The 21,372-nt window shown below is 36.6% G+C and overlaps 1 protein-coding gene across 2 annotated transcripts in view; it reads right to left on the minus strand.

Moving 5' to 3' along the window:
* The window catches only part of LOC138709655 (fatty-acid amide hydrolase 2-B-like), a 69,337-nt gene that overhangs the window by 2,621 nt on the left and 45,344 nt on the right, over positions 1–21,372 (minus strand). The window contains exons 6-10 of one of the 2 annotated variants that reach the window (XM_069840588.1): positions 18,727–18,881; positions 16,409–16,552; positions 15,552–15,650; positions 14,386–14,553; positions 9,507–9,689 (exon numbers count right to left, since the gene is read on the minus strand). In XM_069840588.1, the coding sequence (XP_069696689.1) occupies positions 9,507–9,689; positions 14,386–14,553; positions 15,552–15,650; positions 16,409–16,552; positions 18,727–18,881 (749 nt within the window). Of the gene's footprint in view, positions 1–9,506; positions 9,690–14,010; positions 14,282–14,385; positions 14,554–15,551; positions 15,651–16,408; positions 16,553–18,726; positions 18,882–21,372 lie in introns of those variants that run through there. The other variant, XM_069840589.1, reaches the window with a different exon arrangement.

A 21,372-nucleotide genomic window follows, 5' to 3' on the forward strand; every position in this document is an offset into this window, starting at 1 on the left:
AAATACCTCCACCTTGTTTTAACTTCAGGTGTTGAATGTTTTTTTGGCATTTTTGTTCCTATTTCCATTGATGCAACAAATCCTGCGATGGTGTTTGTCCCAGGGTTTATGCCCATCCTCCTCAGAATTGTAATTTCTACTTTTGGACTCTTATTAAAATGACGTACAACATCTTTGACACTCAAATTTACAGTTTTATGACTAACAGTAAAAGGTTATAAATTACTTCATTATGTAAAAAAGTTTTTTTCAATCTAATGATCATGCCCAGATATCCATGCATCTATTTCGGGACTAGAAAGAAGTTTATTTTACAAGCAATGCTGGACGAGGGGATTGACTGCTACGAAGATCACTCCAAAAGTAGTCTAAGTGACCGTGGCTGATGACACAGCATTTTGGAAAATGGGACTTATCTGAAAAACCATAAGGCATAAATCGAAAATTCTTATATCAAATTAAAGGGGAGAAAATTCTCTATTAAAATAGTTATATTTTGAAAATTCTAATTTTTCATCATTTTTTGCGTTTTGTGGGTGTACATATACCTTAAGCAAAGATCAACATGTGAAATGACCATTCTCGAACTGCACACAGTAATTTAACTTGAAAGGCACATAAGTGAACAGGTAATAAATAAAATCTAATGTATGAATGAGTTAAAGAACAAATAAAAATTAAAATGATACTCTGAAACCTAGAATTTTACATTTATCATTGGGCCCCAGATTTTTATGTAATATCCAAGTGCGAAATATGTAATATTAATAAAATATTTAATTTAAAATCACTATTTATTGATGCAATAAATTCACAAAATGTCACAATTTAACTGGTCAGTTGAAGTGGGACGATGCAGCCTGGAAAGTTGATATGCCATTTCATACCCCATTGTACAGCTTGCAAATACAACTTGTCTCTGCCACAATGTATGTTTTTCTTGTGCCTTAAGATTTCCTAGAAAAATATTATGTATTTGATTTACCTGATACCCAACCCAAACCCTTGCTAATAGCCTATGTTCAATTTGCAACAAAGTTAAATGAGAGGTGCATCTGACTATCCCTGATTCTGAGAAAGCATTAGGCTGAACGCACACAGACCATATCTTTGCGATTATTTTGCAGTTTTTGTGTGGTTGTGCTGTTGGTGGAATCGACCACATGCAGATCACTTTTTTTGTGGTCGCTTTGAAGTCCATATTGACCACAGACAATCACACCGCAAGATTAGTACCAAAATGTATTTGTCGTCTGCAGTTAAGTGTAAGTGTCTGTCGTTTCCAAGGATATGGTGTTGGCAGCAAGTATAAAAATGTCACATTCTTTACATAATATGTAAAATAACACAACTATAACCTATCAGAACCACAAATCGCCGACATTTGTCCTTTTCAGTAGTCTACAAGTAAAGGAATGCAATATGTAATTACATAAGAATCCGGGCTCTATTTATCACCAGTACACACATACGTTTCCTCCTCCCACTCCCCAATGGTGGGGCCTTTAACTTATCATTATTCACCCTACTCTACGCGCAGCTCATAGCTCATAGATGCCAGTGGCATATACTGGTTAAAGGGTTTGGGCTACCGCTGACCCTATTATTACACAAAATATATCTAACAATTACTTTAATTTTAATTACTATGGTAAAACTAATAATACAAAATTATTACATTATGTTATATTATAAACTTTTTCTTTTGTAATTTCCTTGGGCTACCACCGGTAGCCCGCAAAATACGCCCCTGATAGATGCTGCTAGTGCTGAGAAGCATAGACCACTTGTTTGACAGATGGAGAATTTTTGGAACATCACAGGAACCACCTATGTTGCTTGTCAAAGTTACAAATTCAGGGTGAAGCGAGATTTTAATCCAAGATAACCCTACTGACATGGGAACTGTTAATGAGCACTTATCGGAACCTTCCCTCAAACTATGCTACATTGTTAGACCTCCACAGCAGATAGACAAATACAAATAATTAGCTGCTCGTACTAACTGTAAGTTTTAGAAATTAAAGCTTGTATAAAACATTACCAAAAAATTGAGTAGCACTGGTAACTGACATGGCATTAACTAAACTACTCAAAAATGTTGCAGTGTAGGCTTTCACGGCCGGATTCTATAGATGTAGATTCATTTTCCGGGCTGAGAGGCCGTGGTCTATTAGTTGGTTTTATACCAGACGTTTCGTCTGCAACTGCGGCAGACATCTTCAGTGGAGTGGTATCCGAGGTCGCAAGACTCTTCTCGGCGTACCTGAGGCAACTGATCCTGTGTCTGGTTGTGCGGGCGTATTTATAGTGCGGCTCGCGGGCCGAGGCCTGTTGTCGCTGCGGTCCGCGCCGCTTTGTTCGCTGCTCCCGTTCTGGGTTCCGTCCTTTTGTTGTAGTGGCTTCTTATCTGTTCTGTTTAGGACCGGGTACCAACACTTGTTTAGCTTTACGCCTTCTTCCTTGCGATTAAAGTTGTTGTTATATTTATGTATTTCGATCGCTTCTCTATGTAGAAGGGGGAAGAAGTGCGTCGTCGTGCTCAAGATGTCCGTGTCCTTGAATCTTATGTTGTGATCGCCCTCTTGATAGGCATGTGCTGCCACTGCCGATTTGTCGATCTGTCCTAGGCGGCAATTCCTATTATGTTCTGTCAGTCTCGTCCTGACGCTTCGCTGTGTAGTACCGATGTAGACCTTCCCGCACGAACACGGAATCCTGTAAACTCCGGCGGACAGCAGCTTGTCTCGTTTGTCCTTGGATGACCTCAGCATGTTCCGGATTTGCTTGGTCGGCAGGAAGGTCGTTTCCACATCATGACGCTTCAGCACCCTGCTGATACGGTCCGTCACATTCCTTAAGTAGGGTAGGAAGACCGTGCCCTTCTTAGTCGCTCGTTCCTGTGACCGCATCGACGGTGTTACCCTGGGGCGCATGGCTCTCTTTATCTCCGGCCTTGAGTAGCCATTGGCCATGAGTGCTGTCGATACATGGCTCAGCTCCCGTTGTATGTGTCGTGGCTCGGCTACCCGCCTGGCCCTGTTGATCAGGGTTTTCATCATGGCCCGTTTCTGGCCGGGATGATGATTCGAGGTCTTATGCAGATATCTGTCTGTGCCGGAAGCCGACCCACACAGACAGATATCTGCATAAGACCTCGAATCATCATCCCGGCCAGAAACGGGCCATGATGAAAACCCTGATCAACAGGGCCAGGCGGGTAGCCGAGCCACGACACATACAACGGGAGCTGAGCCATGTATCGACAGCACTCATGGCCAATGGCTACTCAAGGCCGGAGATAAAGAGAGCCATGCGCCCCAGGGTAACACCGTCGATGCGGTCACAGGAACGAGCGACTAAGAAGGGCACGGTCTTCCTACCCTACTTAAGGAATGTGACGGACCGTATCAGCAGGGTGCTGAAGCGTCATGATGTGGAAACGACCTTCCTGCCGACCAAGCAAATCCGGAACATGCTGAGGTCATCCAAGGACAAACGAGACAAGCTGCTGTCCGCCGGAGTTTACAGGATTCCGTGTTCGTGCGGGAAGGTCTACATCGGTACTACACAGCGAAGCGTCAGGACGAGACTGACAGAACATAATAGGAATTGCCGCCTAGGACAGATCGACAAATCGGCAGTGGCAGCACATGCCTATCAAGAGGGCGATCACAACATAAGATTCAAGGACACGGACATCTTGAGCACGACGACGCACTTCTTCCCCCGTCTACATAGAGAAGCGATCGAAATACATAAATATAACAACAACTTTAATCGCAAGGAAGAAGGCGTAAAGCTAAACAAGTGTTGGTACCCGGTCCTAAACAGAACAGATAAGAAGCCACTACAACAAAAGGACGGAACCCAGAACGGGAGCAGCGAACAAAGCGGCGCGGACCGCAGCGACAACAGGCCTCGGCCCGCGAGCCGCACTATAAATACGCCCGCACAACCAGACACAGGATCAGTTGCCTCAGGTACGCCGAGAAGAGTCTTGCGACCTCGGATACCACTCCACTGAAGATGTCTGCCGCAGTTGCAGACGAAACGTCTGGTATAAAACCAACTAATAGACCACGGCCTCTCAGCCCGGAAAATGAATCTACATCTACTCAAAAATGAATAAGGATTTTGCAATCAAAATATAAAATCTTAATTACTTGTTATTTATTCTTACGTATAATCTGTAATAATAAAAATTTTTTTAGTAGGTTATTTTACGACGCTTTATCAACATCTCAGGTTATTTAGCATCTGAATGAGATGGTGATAATGCCGGTGAAATGAGTCCGAAGTCCAGCACCTAAAGTTACCCAGCATTTGCTCTTGTTAGGTTGAGGGAAAACCCCGGAAAAAACCACAATCAAATAACTTGCCCCGACTGGGAATCGAGCCCGGGCCACCTGGTTTCGCGGCCAGATGCGCTAGCCGTTACTCGACAGGTGTAAACACTAATAATAAATCTGTAACCGAAATTTTTCTGGTAATTTTCGCTTTTCCAAAAATAATTGGTGTCAACATTGTATAATTAACCATCCTGAAACCGAAAATAGTTTTTTTTTTTTTTTAATGTCTGTCTGTCTGGATATTTGTTACCTTTTCACGCGATAATGACTGAACGAATTTATATGAAAATTGGAATATATAACTTAGATTTTAGAATATATGACATTTAAAATACGTTATTTAAAAGGTGGGTATAAGGGGGCCTGAATTAAATAAATCGAAATATCTCCCTTATTATTGATTTTCATGAAAAATGTTACGTAACAAAAGTTTTTTAAAAAATAATTTCCGATAAGTTTTATTCTATGCAAAATTTTGATAGTACTGATATTTAATGAGATAAATGAGTTTTAAAATAACAACGCCTTTTTTTTTCTCACCACCTAACGGGATGTAATGAAATAAAAACAAATGACTTCGTCTATAAGGGGCCTTGGACAACAACAAACTGAAGCTATTAACATACAGAGAATGTTTCTGTGTTTGTATGAAGTAACCTCAGAAGCTAATTAACTGATTTGTATAATTATTATTTCATCATTGGAAACTGTAGTTTCTCTAGATGGACATAATGCTATAATGTTATTACAGTAACTTCTGAGTGAATCGAGGAAGGTAAGATTAAAATAGCTTCTTATACACAGAAAACTTGATAAGCTATTCCGTATATTCAATTCCTGTATTTCTTAAAATAATGTTTATGTTCTACATTCATTTTGATCTCAGAGGATTAATGAACAACGCAAGTGTATTGATTTAGTATCCAGTAATAGTACATTAGCTTAGCATTCCATTATTTTATAATCCAAATTTTAATTATGCTCAATTGAATCGTGTTAAAATAGATAAAATGAATAAACTATGCAATGCAAAAAAATTGGGTAATGGGCCAAGCAGATTATGTTGTACTGTTGTAAAAGTTGTTACTGCTGAGATTGAAGAGCCTCCACAACAAATTAAAAACTTACTCATCTGAATACATCCGTTATCAACACAATTTTTAAGTAATATAGTATAATATAAGACAGTTGTTGTTTTGTAATGCCAGGCGTTTGACAATAAAGTCATTTGACCTCTTGCACTCCAATATTTTCAAAAATATTATCACAATCAGCCACTGAAGCACAGATTTTGAGGTGTTTCGAATCCATTTCTTGGTTTGAGTTGCACAATGGGCAGTTAGGGGACTGATATATTCCAATTCTATGCAGGTGTTTGGCCAAACAATCATGGCCTGTTGCCAATCTAAATGCAGCTACAGACGATTTTCGTGGTAAATCGGGAATTAACTGTGGATTTTGATGCAGAGAGTTCCATTTTTTCCCTTGGGACTGAGTTATCAAATTTTGTTTGTTGAAGTCTAAGTATGTAGATTTAATAAATTTTTTCACAGAGTAATACGTAGATTTAGTAACAGGTCTGTAAGTAGCAGTGCTGCCCTTCTTTGCTAAAGCATCCGCATTCTCGTTTCCCAGGATTCCACAATGGGATGGTATCCATTGGAATACAATTCTTTTATTGAGTGATATTAATTGAGAGAGCATTTTAGTTATTTCTGCTGTTCGAGATGAAGGTATGTGTTTAGAGACGATTGATAGAATAGCTGCTTTGGAGTCTGACAACATAACTGCATTCCTAAATTTATTGATGTGGCATAGAAGGTTCCTGAGACATTCACTTATTGCAATGATTTCACCATCAAAACTTGTTGTTCCATATCCAAGAGATCTATAAAGTGAGAAGAGACAGCACGTAACACCTGCACCGGCACCTTGTTCTCTGGAGATCAAGGATCCGTCGGTGTATAAATGAAGGCAGTTTTGTGGAGGGTACCTAATATTAATTGTCTCTAAAGACAATTGTTTCAGTATTTCAGTGTTTACTTCTGATTTCAGTATTTCTTCTGTTAAATTTAGATTATATTCTATATTTAATAGAGTTAAAGGGTTTGGTTTAATTTGTAAGTTTTCTTTTAAATTCGGGATATTGATTTTCTGTTTTAATTCTTGAACAATGGATATGAAACTTTTTTGAGTTTTCAATCTACGGAGAGGACTGTATGAATGCCAATTGTTTCCTGGTAATCTAATAAGTTTTTCATATTGAATCAGTGCTTTTTCTTCTATTGTCATTTTGATGCTGTTAATATTAGTGAGAAATCTCATAGAATCTATTGGAGTTGTTTTGATTCCACCAGTAATGAGTCTGAGAGCTTGGTTTTGAACATATTCTATGTCGTTTATGAAAGGTGAAGTAATTAAAATTTCTCCGCAGTATGTCAGCACTGGCTGTATAAACATTTTGTATGTAGTTTTCAAAGTATTCCTAGAGCATCCCCATTTCTTTCCTGCTAATCTTTTTAGAAGGGAGAATCTTTTACGAGCTTTTTCAGAAATGTATTTCAAATGGTTGCTCCATGTTAACTTACTATCGAAAATAACTCCAAGATATTTGGATTCATAAGTCCTAGGAAGGTGTTGGCCATTGTATTGGATATTGAATTCTCTTTCTTTTTTACCAAGTGAAAATATTTGGTAGTTACTTTTGCTTAAATTGATTGTCATTAAATTTGATGTATTCCATTCATGTAGTTGATTTAGAGCTTTAAGAGCAGAATTTTGAATTTTGTCTCTATGTCTGTAAGATCTGGAAGTCCACAAAACTATATCATCTGCAAATATTGCTGTTTTCATGTTTGATTCCTCTAATAGGGAGGGTAAGTCATTTATATAAATATTGAATAAAGTTGTGCTGAGGACAGCGCCCTGAGGTAGACCTCGATATGTTTGTCTGTAACTAGAAAGTGAGATATTGAATTTAGTTAATATAAGACAGTACAACATCTTATTTCAAGTGGCATCATTTGGTGCAAAAAAATACATAAAGTCAATTCTACGCCATCATTTAAATCTGAAGCATAGGCTTATCATTTAATTGGAAAGCTTCTTCCAGCTGATGGTAACAGCCTTCAGTTCTCACAAGTATATTCATTTCAGATGCTGACCAATTGTCTATTAGGTCTGATATAATAAAAATTTTTTTACCTTTTTTTAATAAGTTATTTTACGACGCTGTATCAACAGGTTATATAGCGTCTGAATGAGATGAAGGTGATAATGCTGATGAAATGAGTCCGGGTTCCAGCACCGATAGTTACTCAGCATTTGCTCATATTGGGTTGAGGGACAAAACCTCAACCAGGCAACATGCCCCGACCGGGATAGTATCAATCTTAAAAGTAGAGTTGACTGAACAACTCCAGAAAGTATTGCATAATAATAACAGTTAAATTCATAGTTTTAAATACAACTTTCAAAATGATTCAGGAACAAACGATTTACAACATACAAAAAGCTATTATTCACTAAGTAATTACAAAACTGTATTTAGATTTGTCAATATTTAATTCTAAGAAGTGCAGTGAAGTGGTCTCTGGACCAAAATGATCGCATTTTAATTATTTAAATACAATTTAAATTAAGTAACATATTGAACGATTTAGCCTTCTATCAAACACGAATGTTCCTTGGACCAAATGTCCTATTTTAAATAATTGATTAAGTGGCGATCTTACTCGTGTTAATTGTGTAAGCATGTGCGGCTTACAGCTGTTTCGGTGTTTCTTCACACCATCCTTAGAGCCTACTAGATCTCAACTTCATCTCGAACTTCGCTGCTGTTGTGTGGGTGCGTTCGATTGTTGAAAAGTGTTGAAATGTGGTGTCAAATAGTGTGTGTGTTCTGAAATTGATCTGTGTGTTGAGAATTTGATCAGGGTGTGTTTTGGCGTGTCTGTATATTTCATATTGTTCTAGTGTGTTGAGTTTTTGGTTTTTGGGTTGTATGTGTAGAATTTCCATGTCTGTATTTATGTAACGCTATGTGTGGTTAGCATTAGTTATTTGTTCGGCATATGTAGATGTATTGTGTCCTCTGGTTATTGCTTTAATGTGTTCTTTGTATCGAGTTTGGAATGATCTGCCTGTCTGTCCAATGTAGAAACTGTCGCAACTATTGCATGTGAGGACACAATACATCTACATATGCCGAACACATAACTAATGCTAACCACACATACCTTAACATAAATACAGACATGGAAATCCTACACATACAACCCAAAAACCAAAAACTCAACACACTAGAACAATATGAAATATACAGACACACCAAAACATACCCTGATCAAATTCTCAACACACAGATCAATTTCAGAACACACACACTATTTGACATCACATTTCAACACTTTTCAACAATCGAACACATCCACACAACAGGCAGCAAAGTTCGAGATGGCGCCGAGATCTAGTAGGCTCTGAGGATGGTGTGAAGAAACAACGAAACAGCTGTAAGCCGCACATGCTTACACAATTAACACGAGTAAGATCGCCATTTAATCAATTATTTATATTCAAGTGTTAAAAGTAGTGTACGAAAGATTCAACATGGATTGTCCTATTTTAATTATGTAATTACTTTATATTTATTTTTAACAAGTGCAGTGGAGCGCATGGGTACTGCTAGTTAAATAATAAACTAAGTTGAAGGTTTTATAGGGTATTTGTTACACAATACTATTAATGTGTGTGTGCGTGTGTGTATTTCTACCTCAAATATGTAATATTTATAACACTGTAAAGTTTGAAGTGAATTTTCAATGATCTTATATTTAAAACCAGAGCGAAGAAAGAATGATGCTGAAACTAATCAGGGAGAGAGAAAAAAGAATTGACTGGGTCACTGCTGAGAAGAAACAGCCTATTGAAGGATGCACTGGAAGGAATGATAAAATGGGAGAAGAGTAAGGACAGTTGAAGATATCAGATGATAGAAGACATTAAGATATATGGATTATATGCAGCGACTAAGATGAAAGTAGAAAACAGGAAAGATTGGAGGATGCTGAGTTTGCAGTGAAAGACCTGTCCATAGGCAGAAAACTATGAATGAATGATTTTCTTGATACTGACCACTGAAGATTAACTCTGTACCTGAAATCCAATAGGAAGACCTTGTGAACTCAGGCCCATGGGACAGTGTGTAGCTGGCAATTCCAGAACATTGAATATACCGGTGTAAGAGAAGTTAAATGGCTTCACCAGTGGTTCGTTGTGGAATGGTGCTGGAGTTGGATGTGTTGGATACAGCAGTACACCATCATTTCCTAGTATTTCCTATAAACAATACAGTAACAACATTTCACAAGGAATTAAGTTCTAATAATACCACAACAAAATATAATGCAGTACATGTGTTATAGTGTAGGAAAGAGAAATAATTCTGAGGAATATGTAATAATTTTGAGTATTAAAACACATTCTTCAAGATACATTAGGATATATTCGAAATATTTAAATGATTTAACGTGTTCCAATATGTTGTCTGTGATCAATTTAATCTGTCAAATGCTGTTACTAGTCCTCCTCTTCTCCATTCTATTACACCAATACAAAGTTTGTCGTCCTAATTTTTTTCTCAGGAACTTTAATTGCTGGTATGTTGATATTTTAAGTGAAATATTCCTATATCTTTCATAAACAACCTGTTACTTTTCGATGAAGTCGTCAATTTTTACGCACCTGCGCCACCTATGACCAAGACACATATTCCATCCTGGTAAAAATCCTTATTGGGATTCCAAAGATCAGCAGAAAAACTTTTTCAGTTCATAATGGTGGACCAGATTTCGTCCCTTGTAATGATTCATGACACAAAGACATTCCCCTCATTTGCGTAATGCTCCAGGAGCTTCAAAGAAATATCTTCCCAGGCCTGTTTCTGCTCATCTGTCATCATTTTCGGTAACCACCAAGCGAAAATCTTTCTGTAACTAAGATCTTAATGATGGTTATTTAAATTAAAACTGGTTTTCCGATGCTTACTGTATGACACATTTCAAGTGTTTTGATATAACGATCTACTTTGATATCTGTCGATTTGACCCTTGCTTTCTGTCACTGTCGTTGCTGGCAGTCCACTTCAAGGCTCTGCTTCTCTGCTCCTGAAGTGTCTCATCCAGCATCTAACTGTACTGATGTCTACAGTACATATCTTGGACGAGTATGGATTTCAATGGACTAATTTTCTCCACAATGAGGAATTCAATTGCAGCCCTTTGTTTTATATAAATACTGAAACATCCACCATTCTGAACAGCTACCATTTCACTTTCATGTGAATTATCGCATTTTCGCTCTGTATAGTGAAACAAGAGACATTTTGTGGTCACTAGGTCACTACTCGTAAATGAAATTCGCGATATTATGGCTCTCCAGGTCTGAAAGAAAAAAAAAAAAAAAGGAGGAGGCATCACTTTCGTACCAACCTATATACAAGGGCTATTCGGAATTCGACCTCCGTGAGCTGTTAAGAAAACAAGCCATGAAAATATAGGAGTCATTCGAAAATTAGTGGCAACACTTTAATTAAGAACAAAAACTTGCATATTCACAACTGACATACTTACAGTTCTTAAAAGTAATCTCTTCCAGTGTCATGTACCCATCGCCACATCTCTGGAAGGCAATGGATGCTATCCACAGTGTCGCTTTGGTCTAAGCTTCTAATTGATTGCTCTACAGCTGTTGTAATACTTACTTACTTACAAATGGCTTTTAAGGAACCAGGAGGTTCATTGCCGCCCTCACATAAGCCCACCATCGGCCCCTATCCTGTGCAAGATTAATCCAGTCTCTATCATCGTACCCCACCACCCTCAAATCCATTTTAATATTGTCCTCCCATCTACGACCTGGCCTCCCAACTAACACTCTATATGCATTTCTGAATTCGCCCATATTTGCTACATGACCTACTCATCTCAAACGTCTGGAATTAATGTTTCTAATTATGTAAAGTGAAGAATACAATGCGTGCAGTTCTGTGTTGTGTAACTTTCTCCATTCTCCTGTAACTTCATCGCTCTTAGCTCCATATATTTCCCTAACAACCTTATTCTCACACACCCTTAATCTTTGTTCCTCTCTCAAATTGAGAGTCCAAGTTTCATAATCATACAGAACATCTGGTAATATAACTATTATAAATTCTAACTTCCAGAATTTTAGAGACAAAAGCTACTCATCCGAATAATAACACGCATTTCCCATATTTATTCTGCATTTAATTTCCACCTGAGTGTCATTTATATTGTTACTGTTGCTCCAAGATATGTATTTGAATTTTTCCACCTCTTACTTACTTACAAATGGCTTTTAGGGAACCCGCAGCTTCATTGCCGCCCTCACTTAAGCCCGCCATCGGTCCCTATCCTGTGCAAGATTAATCCAGTCTCTATCATCATATCCCACCTCCCTCAAATCCATTTTAATATTATCCTCCCATCTACGTCTCGGCCTCCCCAAAGATCTTTTTCCCTCCAGTCTCCCAACTAACACTCTACAGTATATGCATTTCTGGATTCGCCCATACATGCTACATGCCCTGCCCATCTCAAACGTCTAGATTTAATGTTCCTAATTATGTCAGGTGAAGAATACAATGCGTGCAGTTCTGTGTTATGTAACTTTCTCCATTCTCCTGTAACTATCCCTGTTAGCCCCAAATATTTTTCTAAAAACTTATTCTCAAATACCTTTAATCTCTGTTCCTCTCTCAAAGTGAGAGTCCAAGTTTCACAACCATACAGAAAAACTGGTAATAGAACTGTTTTATAAATTCTAACTTTCAGATTTTTTGACAGCAGATAATTTGTAAAGTGTACCCCTCTCAGTGGTTCTTTCATCTTAGGGAAAAGGTCATAGTCGCTGGGACTCATATTCAGAGAATAAGGAGTATGCTCAAGTAAATGAACTAACTATGCAGCCACGTGACGAGCACCATCATAAAGCATAGTGGGGTGGATATTCAAGAGATTTCGAAATTTCTGATGCAATGCTGTTCGTAAATGTGTTCCAAAAAGTAACTGTAATATTTAGTATCCACACGCATTCTAATTGGAATAGAATGGGTGATTTATACACCTTCATAATAATAAACAACAATAAATATAACTTAGGATAGGTCCTGCTCTTGTTTACATTTGTTTGGCCTTATTATTACAGTCACCACATATAGAGTATAAATGAGATTATTACCTTACAACTTACAGATAACACATATCAGGCACCATTCCACCTTATATTATCAGCTTACATTAGTCACCGCTAGGGGAGCTGAATACTAGCAGTGTTGCCACTAATTTTCGAATGATCTATGTATCAATATATTTTATTAATACAAAAACACATATAGGCCTATGCTGCTACTTAACATATTCACTCTCTGAATTCAGATTTATCATATCGTAGCTTTTATATCCCTGTACCAAGGAAGTTTGCTGCCTTGGAGCTCAGCCATAAATTCTATGTTATACATGGGACTATAAGAGTACAGTACATCAGTTACTCATAGATTTCAAAAAGGCATATAACTCGGTTAAGAGAGAAGTTTTATATAATATTCTTATTGAATTCTGTATTCCCAAGAAACTAGTTTGATTAATTAAAATGTGTCTCAGTGAAATATGCAGCAGAGTCCCGTATAGGCCAGTTTCTATCTGATGCTTTTCCAATTCACTGTGGTCTAAAGTAAGGCGATGCACTATCACCTTTACTTTTTAACTTTGCTCTAGAGTATGCCATTAGGAAAGTCCAGGAAAACAGAGAGGGTTTGGAACTGAATGGGTTACATCAGTTGCTTCTCTATGTAGATGACGTGAATGTTAGGAGAAAATCCACAAACTATTAAAGAAAACGGGAATTTTACTTGAAGCAAGTAAAGAGATAGATTTGGAAGTAAATTCCGAAAAGACAGAGTATATGATTATGTCTCGTGACCAGAACATTGTACGAATTGGAAATATAAAAATCGGAAATTTATCCTTTGAAGAGGTGGAAAAATTCAAATACATATCTTGGAGCAACAGTAACAAATATAAATGACACTCAGGAGGAAATTAAATGCAGAATAAATATGAAAAATGCCCGTTATTATTCGGCTGAGAAGCTTTTGCCATCCAATCTGCTCTCAAAAAAGCTGAAAGTTAGAATTTATAAAACAGTTCTATTACCAGTTTTTCTGTATGATTGCGAAACTTGGACTCTCATTTTGAGAGAGAAACAGAGGTTAAAGGTATTTGAGAATAAGGTACTTAGGAAAATATTTGGGACTAAGAGGGATGAAGTTACAGGAGAATGGAGAAAGTTATACAACACAGAACTGCATGTATTGTATTCTTCATCTGACATAATTAGGAACATTAAATCCAGACTTTTGAGAAGGGAGGGCATGTAGCACGTATGGACGAATCCAGAAATGCATATAGAGTGTTAGTCGGGAGGCCGAAGGGAAAAAGATCTTTGGGAAGGTCAAGATGTAGATGGAAGGATAATATTAAAATGGATTTGAGAGAGGTGTGATATGATGGTAGAGACTGGATTAATCTTGCTCAGGATAGGGACCGATAGCAGGCTTATGTGAGGGAGGCAATGAACCTGCGGGTTCCTTAAAAGCCACAAGTAAGTAAGTAAGACATAACCATGGATTTTAAGAGAATGCTGTTCTTAAACAAAACAGTTCTAGAAAACATTTACTAGCTGCTTCTTGTTCATGGAAGGAGGGGGATGAAGAAACTTCTTCCTTGTTATCATTCTCTCATTGAGGATAATTAGTCTTGTATGATATTGCTTGAGCTCACAAATAAAATTCTTAATGCTGCGAGATTAATGGAGTTCAGAAAAATCTTTGTTGACCACACATGGAAGGTCTGGAAAAGAACAACATACCTAAGAAGGAAATATATATTTAATATTATTTGTCTTGCTACAGCAGTTGTAGCAAATGATTAACATATAAAGCAACAGACTTTACCTCCAATTCTTGATAAAGCTGACTGCATTGGTCTACCAGGTAGCTGTGATGTTCACTTCCGTACTTTATGCCCCAGTTCTCAATTAGTGCTGTTATAAGGCCAGTAAAGGTATGGTTGGACATTCCTATATGCCATTTCAACAATTCCCAATATACATTCACCGAGCCCTGAAAGATGCAATAAGTATATTATTAATGACTTTTCAACATACAGGGCTAGCACAAATGATTTAAGCGATTTCATTGTCATGTATTATGAAAAATATGAAGCCTACAATATTGAAACATATACCAATGAAAAGAGACAATCTCCAAGTTTCGTTTAAGTATCTCAGTACACTGTGTGACCGCTAGGCGGCTAGGTATGAGAAATGGCGGCAACAGGAGAAGAGCGCACATATTGCGTACTTGAATTCCACACAACAATATCAGTAACCACTGTACAAAGACATTTCCGCACACGATATCATAAGAAACCACCAAATAAAAACACAATACATGATTGGCATTCGAAATTTACAGCCACAGGATGTCTCTGTAAAAAAAAAAAATCCATCGGACGCCAGTCTGTCCCTGACGAAATTGTTGAGCACGTAAGGGAAGCACATGTGTGAAGTCCGCGGAAATCGACTGTACAGGGAAGCAAGAGGGCTTGGTATACCACAGTGAACAGTGTGGAAAGTGCTGCGTAAACGTCTGAAAATGAAACCATACTGTTTACAACTGCATCAAGCCCTGTTACAAGATGACAACAATCAGCGCCATGAGTTCTGCATTGAATTCCAGCAATTGTTAGAGGATGACGACACATGCAACAAACTGATTTTCAGTGACGGGGCCACCTTTCATCTGAGCAGCAAAGTAAACAGGCATAATGTTCGAGTGTGGGGAACGAAAAATCCTCGTGTGATTTTAGAACACGTACGAGATCCACCCAAAGTTAATGTGTTTTGTACAGTGTCATGTGATAGAGTGTATGGACCCTTCTTTTTTGCTGAAAACACTGTTACTGGCCTATCTTATCTGGACATGCTGACGCAGTGGTTGATGCCTCAGTTACTTGAAGATAAACCACGGTTTTTATTTCAACAAGACAGGGCTCCACCACTTTTCCATCTTAAAGTCCGCCAGATATTACAGCTAAAATAATAATCACATATCCTTACTTTACAGTCCAGAAGGTGTTCAGAAAATGCAGGTCCATTCTTTGTCTTCATTTTAGCAAACCAGATGGGAGCCGAATTCTTCATTTTCCTTATATGTATCTACAAACATGAAACATTTAAATTTTTAAGTACGAAACATTACATTTTTACAAATGAAAGACTCAAACTCATTCTCAGTACTGAATTATATTAAACGGGATTTTAATAAAAATCCTTCATAACTGCTTTTCATATTTATATTGATTTCCGTCCTAAATTGAGACTGGATCCCCACTTTAGGGATTATGTTACTTATCATTAAATATAAAATTACGTCAGTTGTTGCTAATACACTTAATAATGATATAATTAAATCATATTCGGCAAATAAAATATATCCATGTTATTATATTCTAATACATTCAAATAAAAATTACATTACACAATTACAAAACAGTTACTATGAAATTTGGTTTTAAAATCGTTCATCCAACATTCATACAAACTGACAGATACTCATTCATGTCTAATGTCCTTTTCAAAAGCACGAATCATTCTGCTGAGTAGCCATGCCAACAGAGTAGGCGACCCCTCTACTCTTACCTATTTGCCCTGGCAATGGCATTCACATTCAGTCGAAATGTAAACAAATATTATACTACTATCAATCTTAAAAACATGGCATTTTACAAATAAATTAAAAACAAAATTATAAGAAATAATTAAATTTCAGTAGAGATTTTGTTCAGCATACCGACATGTATAACATGTATTGTCTATATAATTTTGGCAGTTTATATCGTTTACACCCTTTTCGCATTAATATCAGCATATTTGTAGCAGAAGCTCTATCCTCTGTCCTATACAAAACATATTACCTTTTGAGCCTTCACGCCATATGCCTTGTCCAAATGCAACACTGCTTTATGAAGAACTTTTTTTATTTCTGGATGTACTGGACTTACAGTAGCAGATCCTCCATCATCTTCCATATAATAGAATTTAATCTTTCTTATATCAACCTACAAAAAAAAAAAAATTAATTTATTAATGTGCGAATGTGATGTAGCCTATTACTCTATCAAAATATAGATTTCTTGCGTAAAACAAGAAATTGTACAGGATTAAGAAAAGTGTCTGTATAAACCATGCCGGTAGTTTCTTTTTCAATAACTGTATAATATGAATGTATTATTCAATTCCAAATATCTCAAACTGGACATATTTACACGGATAAGATTTCAACTACACACTGTTACATTTCAAAATTAATTAAACATGATATATAAACAAAAATATTTCATGGAATGTAATTATATATGACGTTCTACTGTGAGATCTAAAGATTAAACCAATAAAACTGATTAAAAAAAATTCATTGTGTTCTTAGTATATACTCATAATGGGGAACATGGACTATATCACAGCATTGTTAAATAAACCATAATTTAATTTTTTAAAAAGAGATGTAGTCATAGTAGGCCATGTCCTGTTTATTCATGATGTTGAGTATTGTAACTGAGATTAGTGTTACTTTTACATTACTGAATTGCATAACATAACAGTTGGCACTAATACAGAATGGGGGAACCATATACAATCAGCGAAATGATTGATATGATCTTGATTTACAGTGAAGTAAGAAACAATTCTGCTGCTGCTGCTGCTCCTCGTATCTACGCTGAACATTTTCCTGCCCAACGACAAACTCCAAAAACATTTGTAACAGTGGAACGTCGCCTTAGGGAAACTGGTCACTTTGCACCTGTATGAACAATTCCGGTAGACCGCGAAATCGCAGGACTGCTGCTGCTGAAAAAAAAAACATTCTGCATTCCGTAGACCATTCACCAGGTACAAGTACACGGCAATTAGCTGCACGTCACATGTCTCAGAAGTCAGTGTGGAGAATTGTACACTAGGCATTACTCTACCCCTACCATCTACAACCTGTGCAAGAATTGCAAGGAGAGGTTGATTTTGAACGTCAGAGAATATTCTGCGAAAACTTCTTGAAAATGCAGCTGATCGACATTTAGTATTTAGTTCCGATTTTAGCCAGGGTAATTGGTAGACTAGCTTTGAAATAACGCAATGTTGCAATATCTTGATAACAATGCAGTATCGGCTATATGTTTATATGACAAAATATGTTTATTTTGATGTATAGAATAGTCTGCAGTACTTTATAGTACATAATTACGACTCATTCTGTATATAACAATATTTTCGTTTGCTTTATACTTATAACTGAAAGAAGACGAAGCACATGTATGGCACAAACATTATCTTCACAATTTAAATTCGACTGCATTTTCGTACAGAATGTTCTAGTAATTTTATTAGAAGAGAGTATGACAATAAAAAGACTAGCATAAATACTATATATCAGAGAAACTTTGTTAAATCTCCTTACTTACTTACTTACTTACAAATGGCTTTTAAGGAACCCGAAGGTTCATTGCCACCCTCACATAAGCCCGCCATCGGTCCCTATCCTGTGCAAGATTAAGCCAGTCTCTATCATCATATCCCACCTCCCTCAAATCCATTTTAATATTATCTTCCCATCTACGTCTCGGCCTCCCCAAAGATCTTTTTCCCTCCGGTCTCCCAACTAACACTCTATATGCATTTCTTGATTCGCCCATACGTTGTTAAATCTCCTTACAGGATTTAACACTGAAAAGTTCCCAATATTGGGATCAGATGAGAAGGAAAAGGAAGAGCACTTGGTAGTAAGGAGATTAACAACAATAACAATGTATACAAGTGAAAGTTTTCTTTTTACTTTACTTACATAACTTGAATACCATATTCAAAAATTTTCAATACAGTACTTGAAACAGGTGATGAGAAAGAAGTTACACTATTTGTAAATAACCACATTGTTTACTCAAATGGGTATCTTACTTTTGCATAAGGAAAAACAATAAAAAAATTTTTCAGAATTGGATTAAACTGACACTTTGTATCATTTCCACTCTATATATTTAGGAAGGGACTTTTCGTATTTATAAGTAAAAACTTAAACAATTTCTTTTTTATAGAATTGTAAAGATGCAACATGCTAATTCAGCACAAGCAAACTAGTCTTTCATATCCTGCTAACAAAAATCTTTTTTTTTTTTAACGTAGACATTATAAAAACCGTAGAAATGAAAACAAATACTCAAAACAAGAAGTTGCTCCCAACCTTTTTATCCAACTGGAGCTTGTCAACATTCTTGCCAGCAATGATCCTCAGAGTTGGTAACAGGTCGACAGCATATCTGGACATAGGACCAATACCCAAGAAACCCTCTAGCTCCTCAGGGGGATATGGATGTTGACCATGATTTGAGACAATTCCTAAAAATAAATCGATATTACATTATTAATTACAAATGAAAATTTACTAAAACCATTGTTTTAAGTAAGATAGCATTCACACACAGAAAAAGTTTAATTTCATTACAAAAAAAAAAAAGTCACACAGATGATACATACTTTTTAATTTTCACACCAATACAATTCTCTTATCAGGTCTTCGATAATATTGCTGTTTAGTTTATTTCCTCGGACTATATAATAATAATTTTTAATCTTCCTCAACTTGGTGAGGTTGCCAAAGACAAAGAATGTTAAACAGTAACATTTAAGATGTTACATTAAAAATGTCTTGCAAGAAGTTTGTTTACAACAAACTGAAATTTACAGTAGATAATGTTTTACAGTAATGAAAATTTGCAGTAAAATAAAAAACCGTTAAAAAAATAGAATGAGAAAGTTCAACTGTAATTTGAATTGAAGTACAAGTGTTGCCGTAAAATCTGCAGCGAACCCTTCAAAGCTATCATAGAAATTTCCTTAATTGTTGTTGTTGTTGGGACTCCAAATTTATGACAGAATGAGACGAATTGTTTTGTTATGGTCCCTCTAGCACCCACCATTAATCCGATGACTTCTATATCCCTGAGTTTATGTTTTGTAATAAGGGATAGTTGGTTCAAAAGACATGCATCCAAATAATAAGATAAACTTTAGTTTTTTGGATTGCATATAAAAAAGCCTTGTTAATAATTCCAAAAGTAAGACATCTAACTTCATTTACAAATCGTGTAGCTTGAGAAAATATGTACAGGATGTCTGACTGAAGCCTTTCATAAATTGTTTTAGGCATCATGCACAACATGACTAAGAATAGACACTTTTCGTCGTTAAAATTCTTTAACTCGCAGTGCTTGTATTTTAGTTTTAATAATAACTGAAAATAGCTAAAATAATAAATAGATTTTATTTTAGTAGGTTATTTTACGATGCTTCATCAACATCTTAGGTTATTTAGCGTCTGAATGAGATGAAGGTGATAATGCTGGTGAAATGAGTCGGGGATCCAGCACCAAAAGTAACCCAGCATTTGCTCATATTGGATTGAGGGAAAACCCCGGAAAAACCTCAACCAGGTAACTTTTCCCGACCGGGAATTGAACCCGGGCCACCTGGTTTCGCGGCCAGACGCGCTAATCGTTACTCCACAGGTGTGGACTTAATAAATAGATATAAACAGGTTGACTGATTAATATATTGATTCATACTATGTATTTGAGCAAAGAAACAATTTCTAATACAAGGATCTCTCAAGGTAGTTAATGGCTCTCAGCTGGAGTAATAGGTTCTATGAACATTTCGACTGCCTGCAGGATGCAAATAAAGATTTCTGATGAGGTGGGGATAGAATCCTAGATAGAGAATACCATACATAAAATTATTATTATCCTCATTCGATACGGTTCAATGCTTGGTCGCACTGAGTTGCTTGTCTTGCATCTTTATCGTAATAATAATTATATCTGTGAACAGGCTTAAGATAAGATGTGTAATTCCTAAGTTACTGATTATTGTCAGCTTGCCGGTGATGATAATACAGAAGTATTATTTTCTTTGCTTACTTTGTCCTTTATGAAGTACATATACTCGTATTAAAACAACTATATTTTGTGAGGGGGGGGGATAACTTTCCAACAGGAGGGAAATTCCCCCCATCCTTCCCGTTAATTCGCACCTTGACTGCCTGTGAGAGTTCTTCTTTTCATACTCTTTAATGTCGAACTCTGATAGTAGATGATTCTAGATTCTACTACTTTAAAACGGAAATATGTAATCGAAGAAACATCTTATGAACCAGAATGCTCCACAGCAGTAGCTATAAAAACTTGAATCCTGCCTTCGGTAATCATTCACGGTTCACATCTCAAACTCGTGACAGCAAAAGTGAATATAAGACATTCCAGCAAGCAATATATGTCCAACTCCATGAAGGTTGTCATTGACCTCATGTCACAGACGATCTGGTATGTATAGTCTAATTCAACGTTTTTCATGGTTTACCTATGTTGTGACGTTCTCATGGTAATGTTGCTAGAAATAACATACTCAAACTATCTTTAAATAAATTAATAAATTGTGTTAAAACTCTAAGCTGTCTGTTCTTTACAGGCACCTCCTTATTATGTCCATTATTTATTTAGAATTAAACAAAACAAATTAATTTGAGGTATTGGAGAAACTTATGTATTAAGAAAAATATGAGAAGCACAAATGACTTGATAAAACACTATCCAACGAAAAACGCGATTATAAGAAACGTTAGAAAGCCGAAACAAAATGTTGTTGTTGTTTTCTAATGCCAGGCATTTGACAATAAAGTCATTTGACCTCTTGCACTCCAATATTTTTCAAAGATATTATCATGGCCAGCCACTGAAGCACAGACTTTGAGGTGAAAATGGCAAGTTGTAGCCGATTTAAGTGAACACCATATTTTAACGTTTTGGTGGCTACTTCATTCACACACAACCCC

This window comes from Periplaneta americana, chromosome 11 (assembly GCF_040183065.1).
Source record: "Periplaneta americana isolate PAMFEO1 chromosome 11, P.americana_PAMFEO1_priV1, whole genome shotgun sequence".
Classification (NCBI taxonomy): domain Eukaryota; kingdom Metazoa; phylum Arthropoda; class Insecta; order Blattodea; family Blattidae; genus Periplaneta; species Periplaneta americana.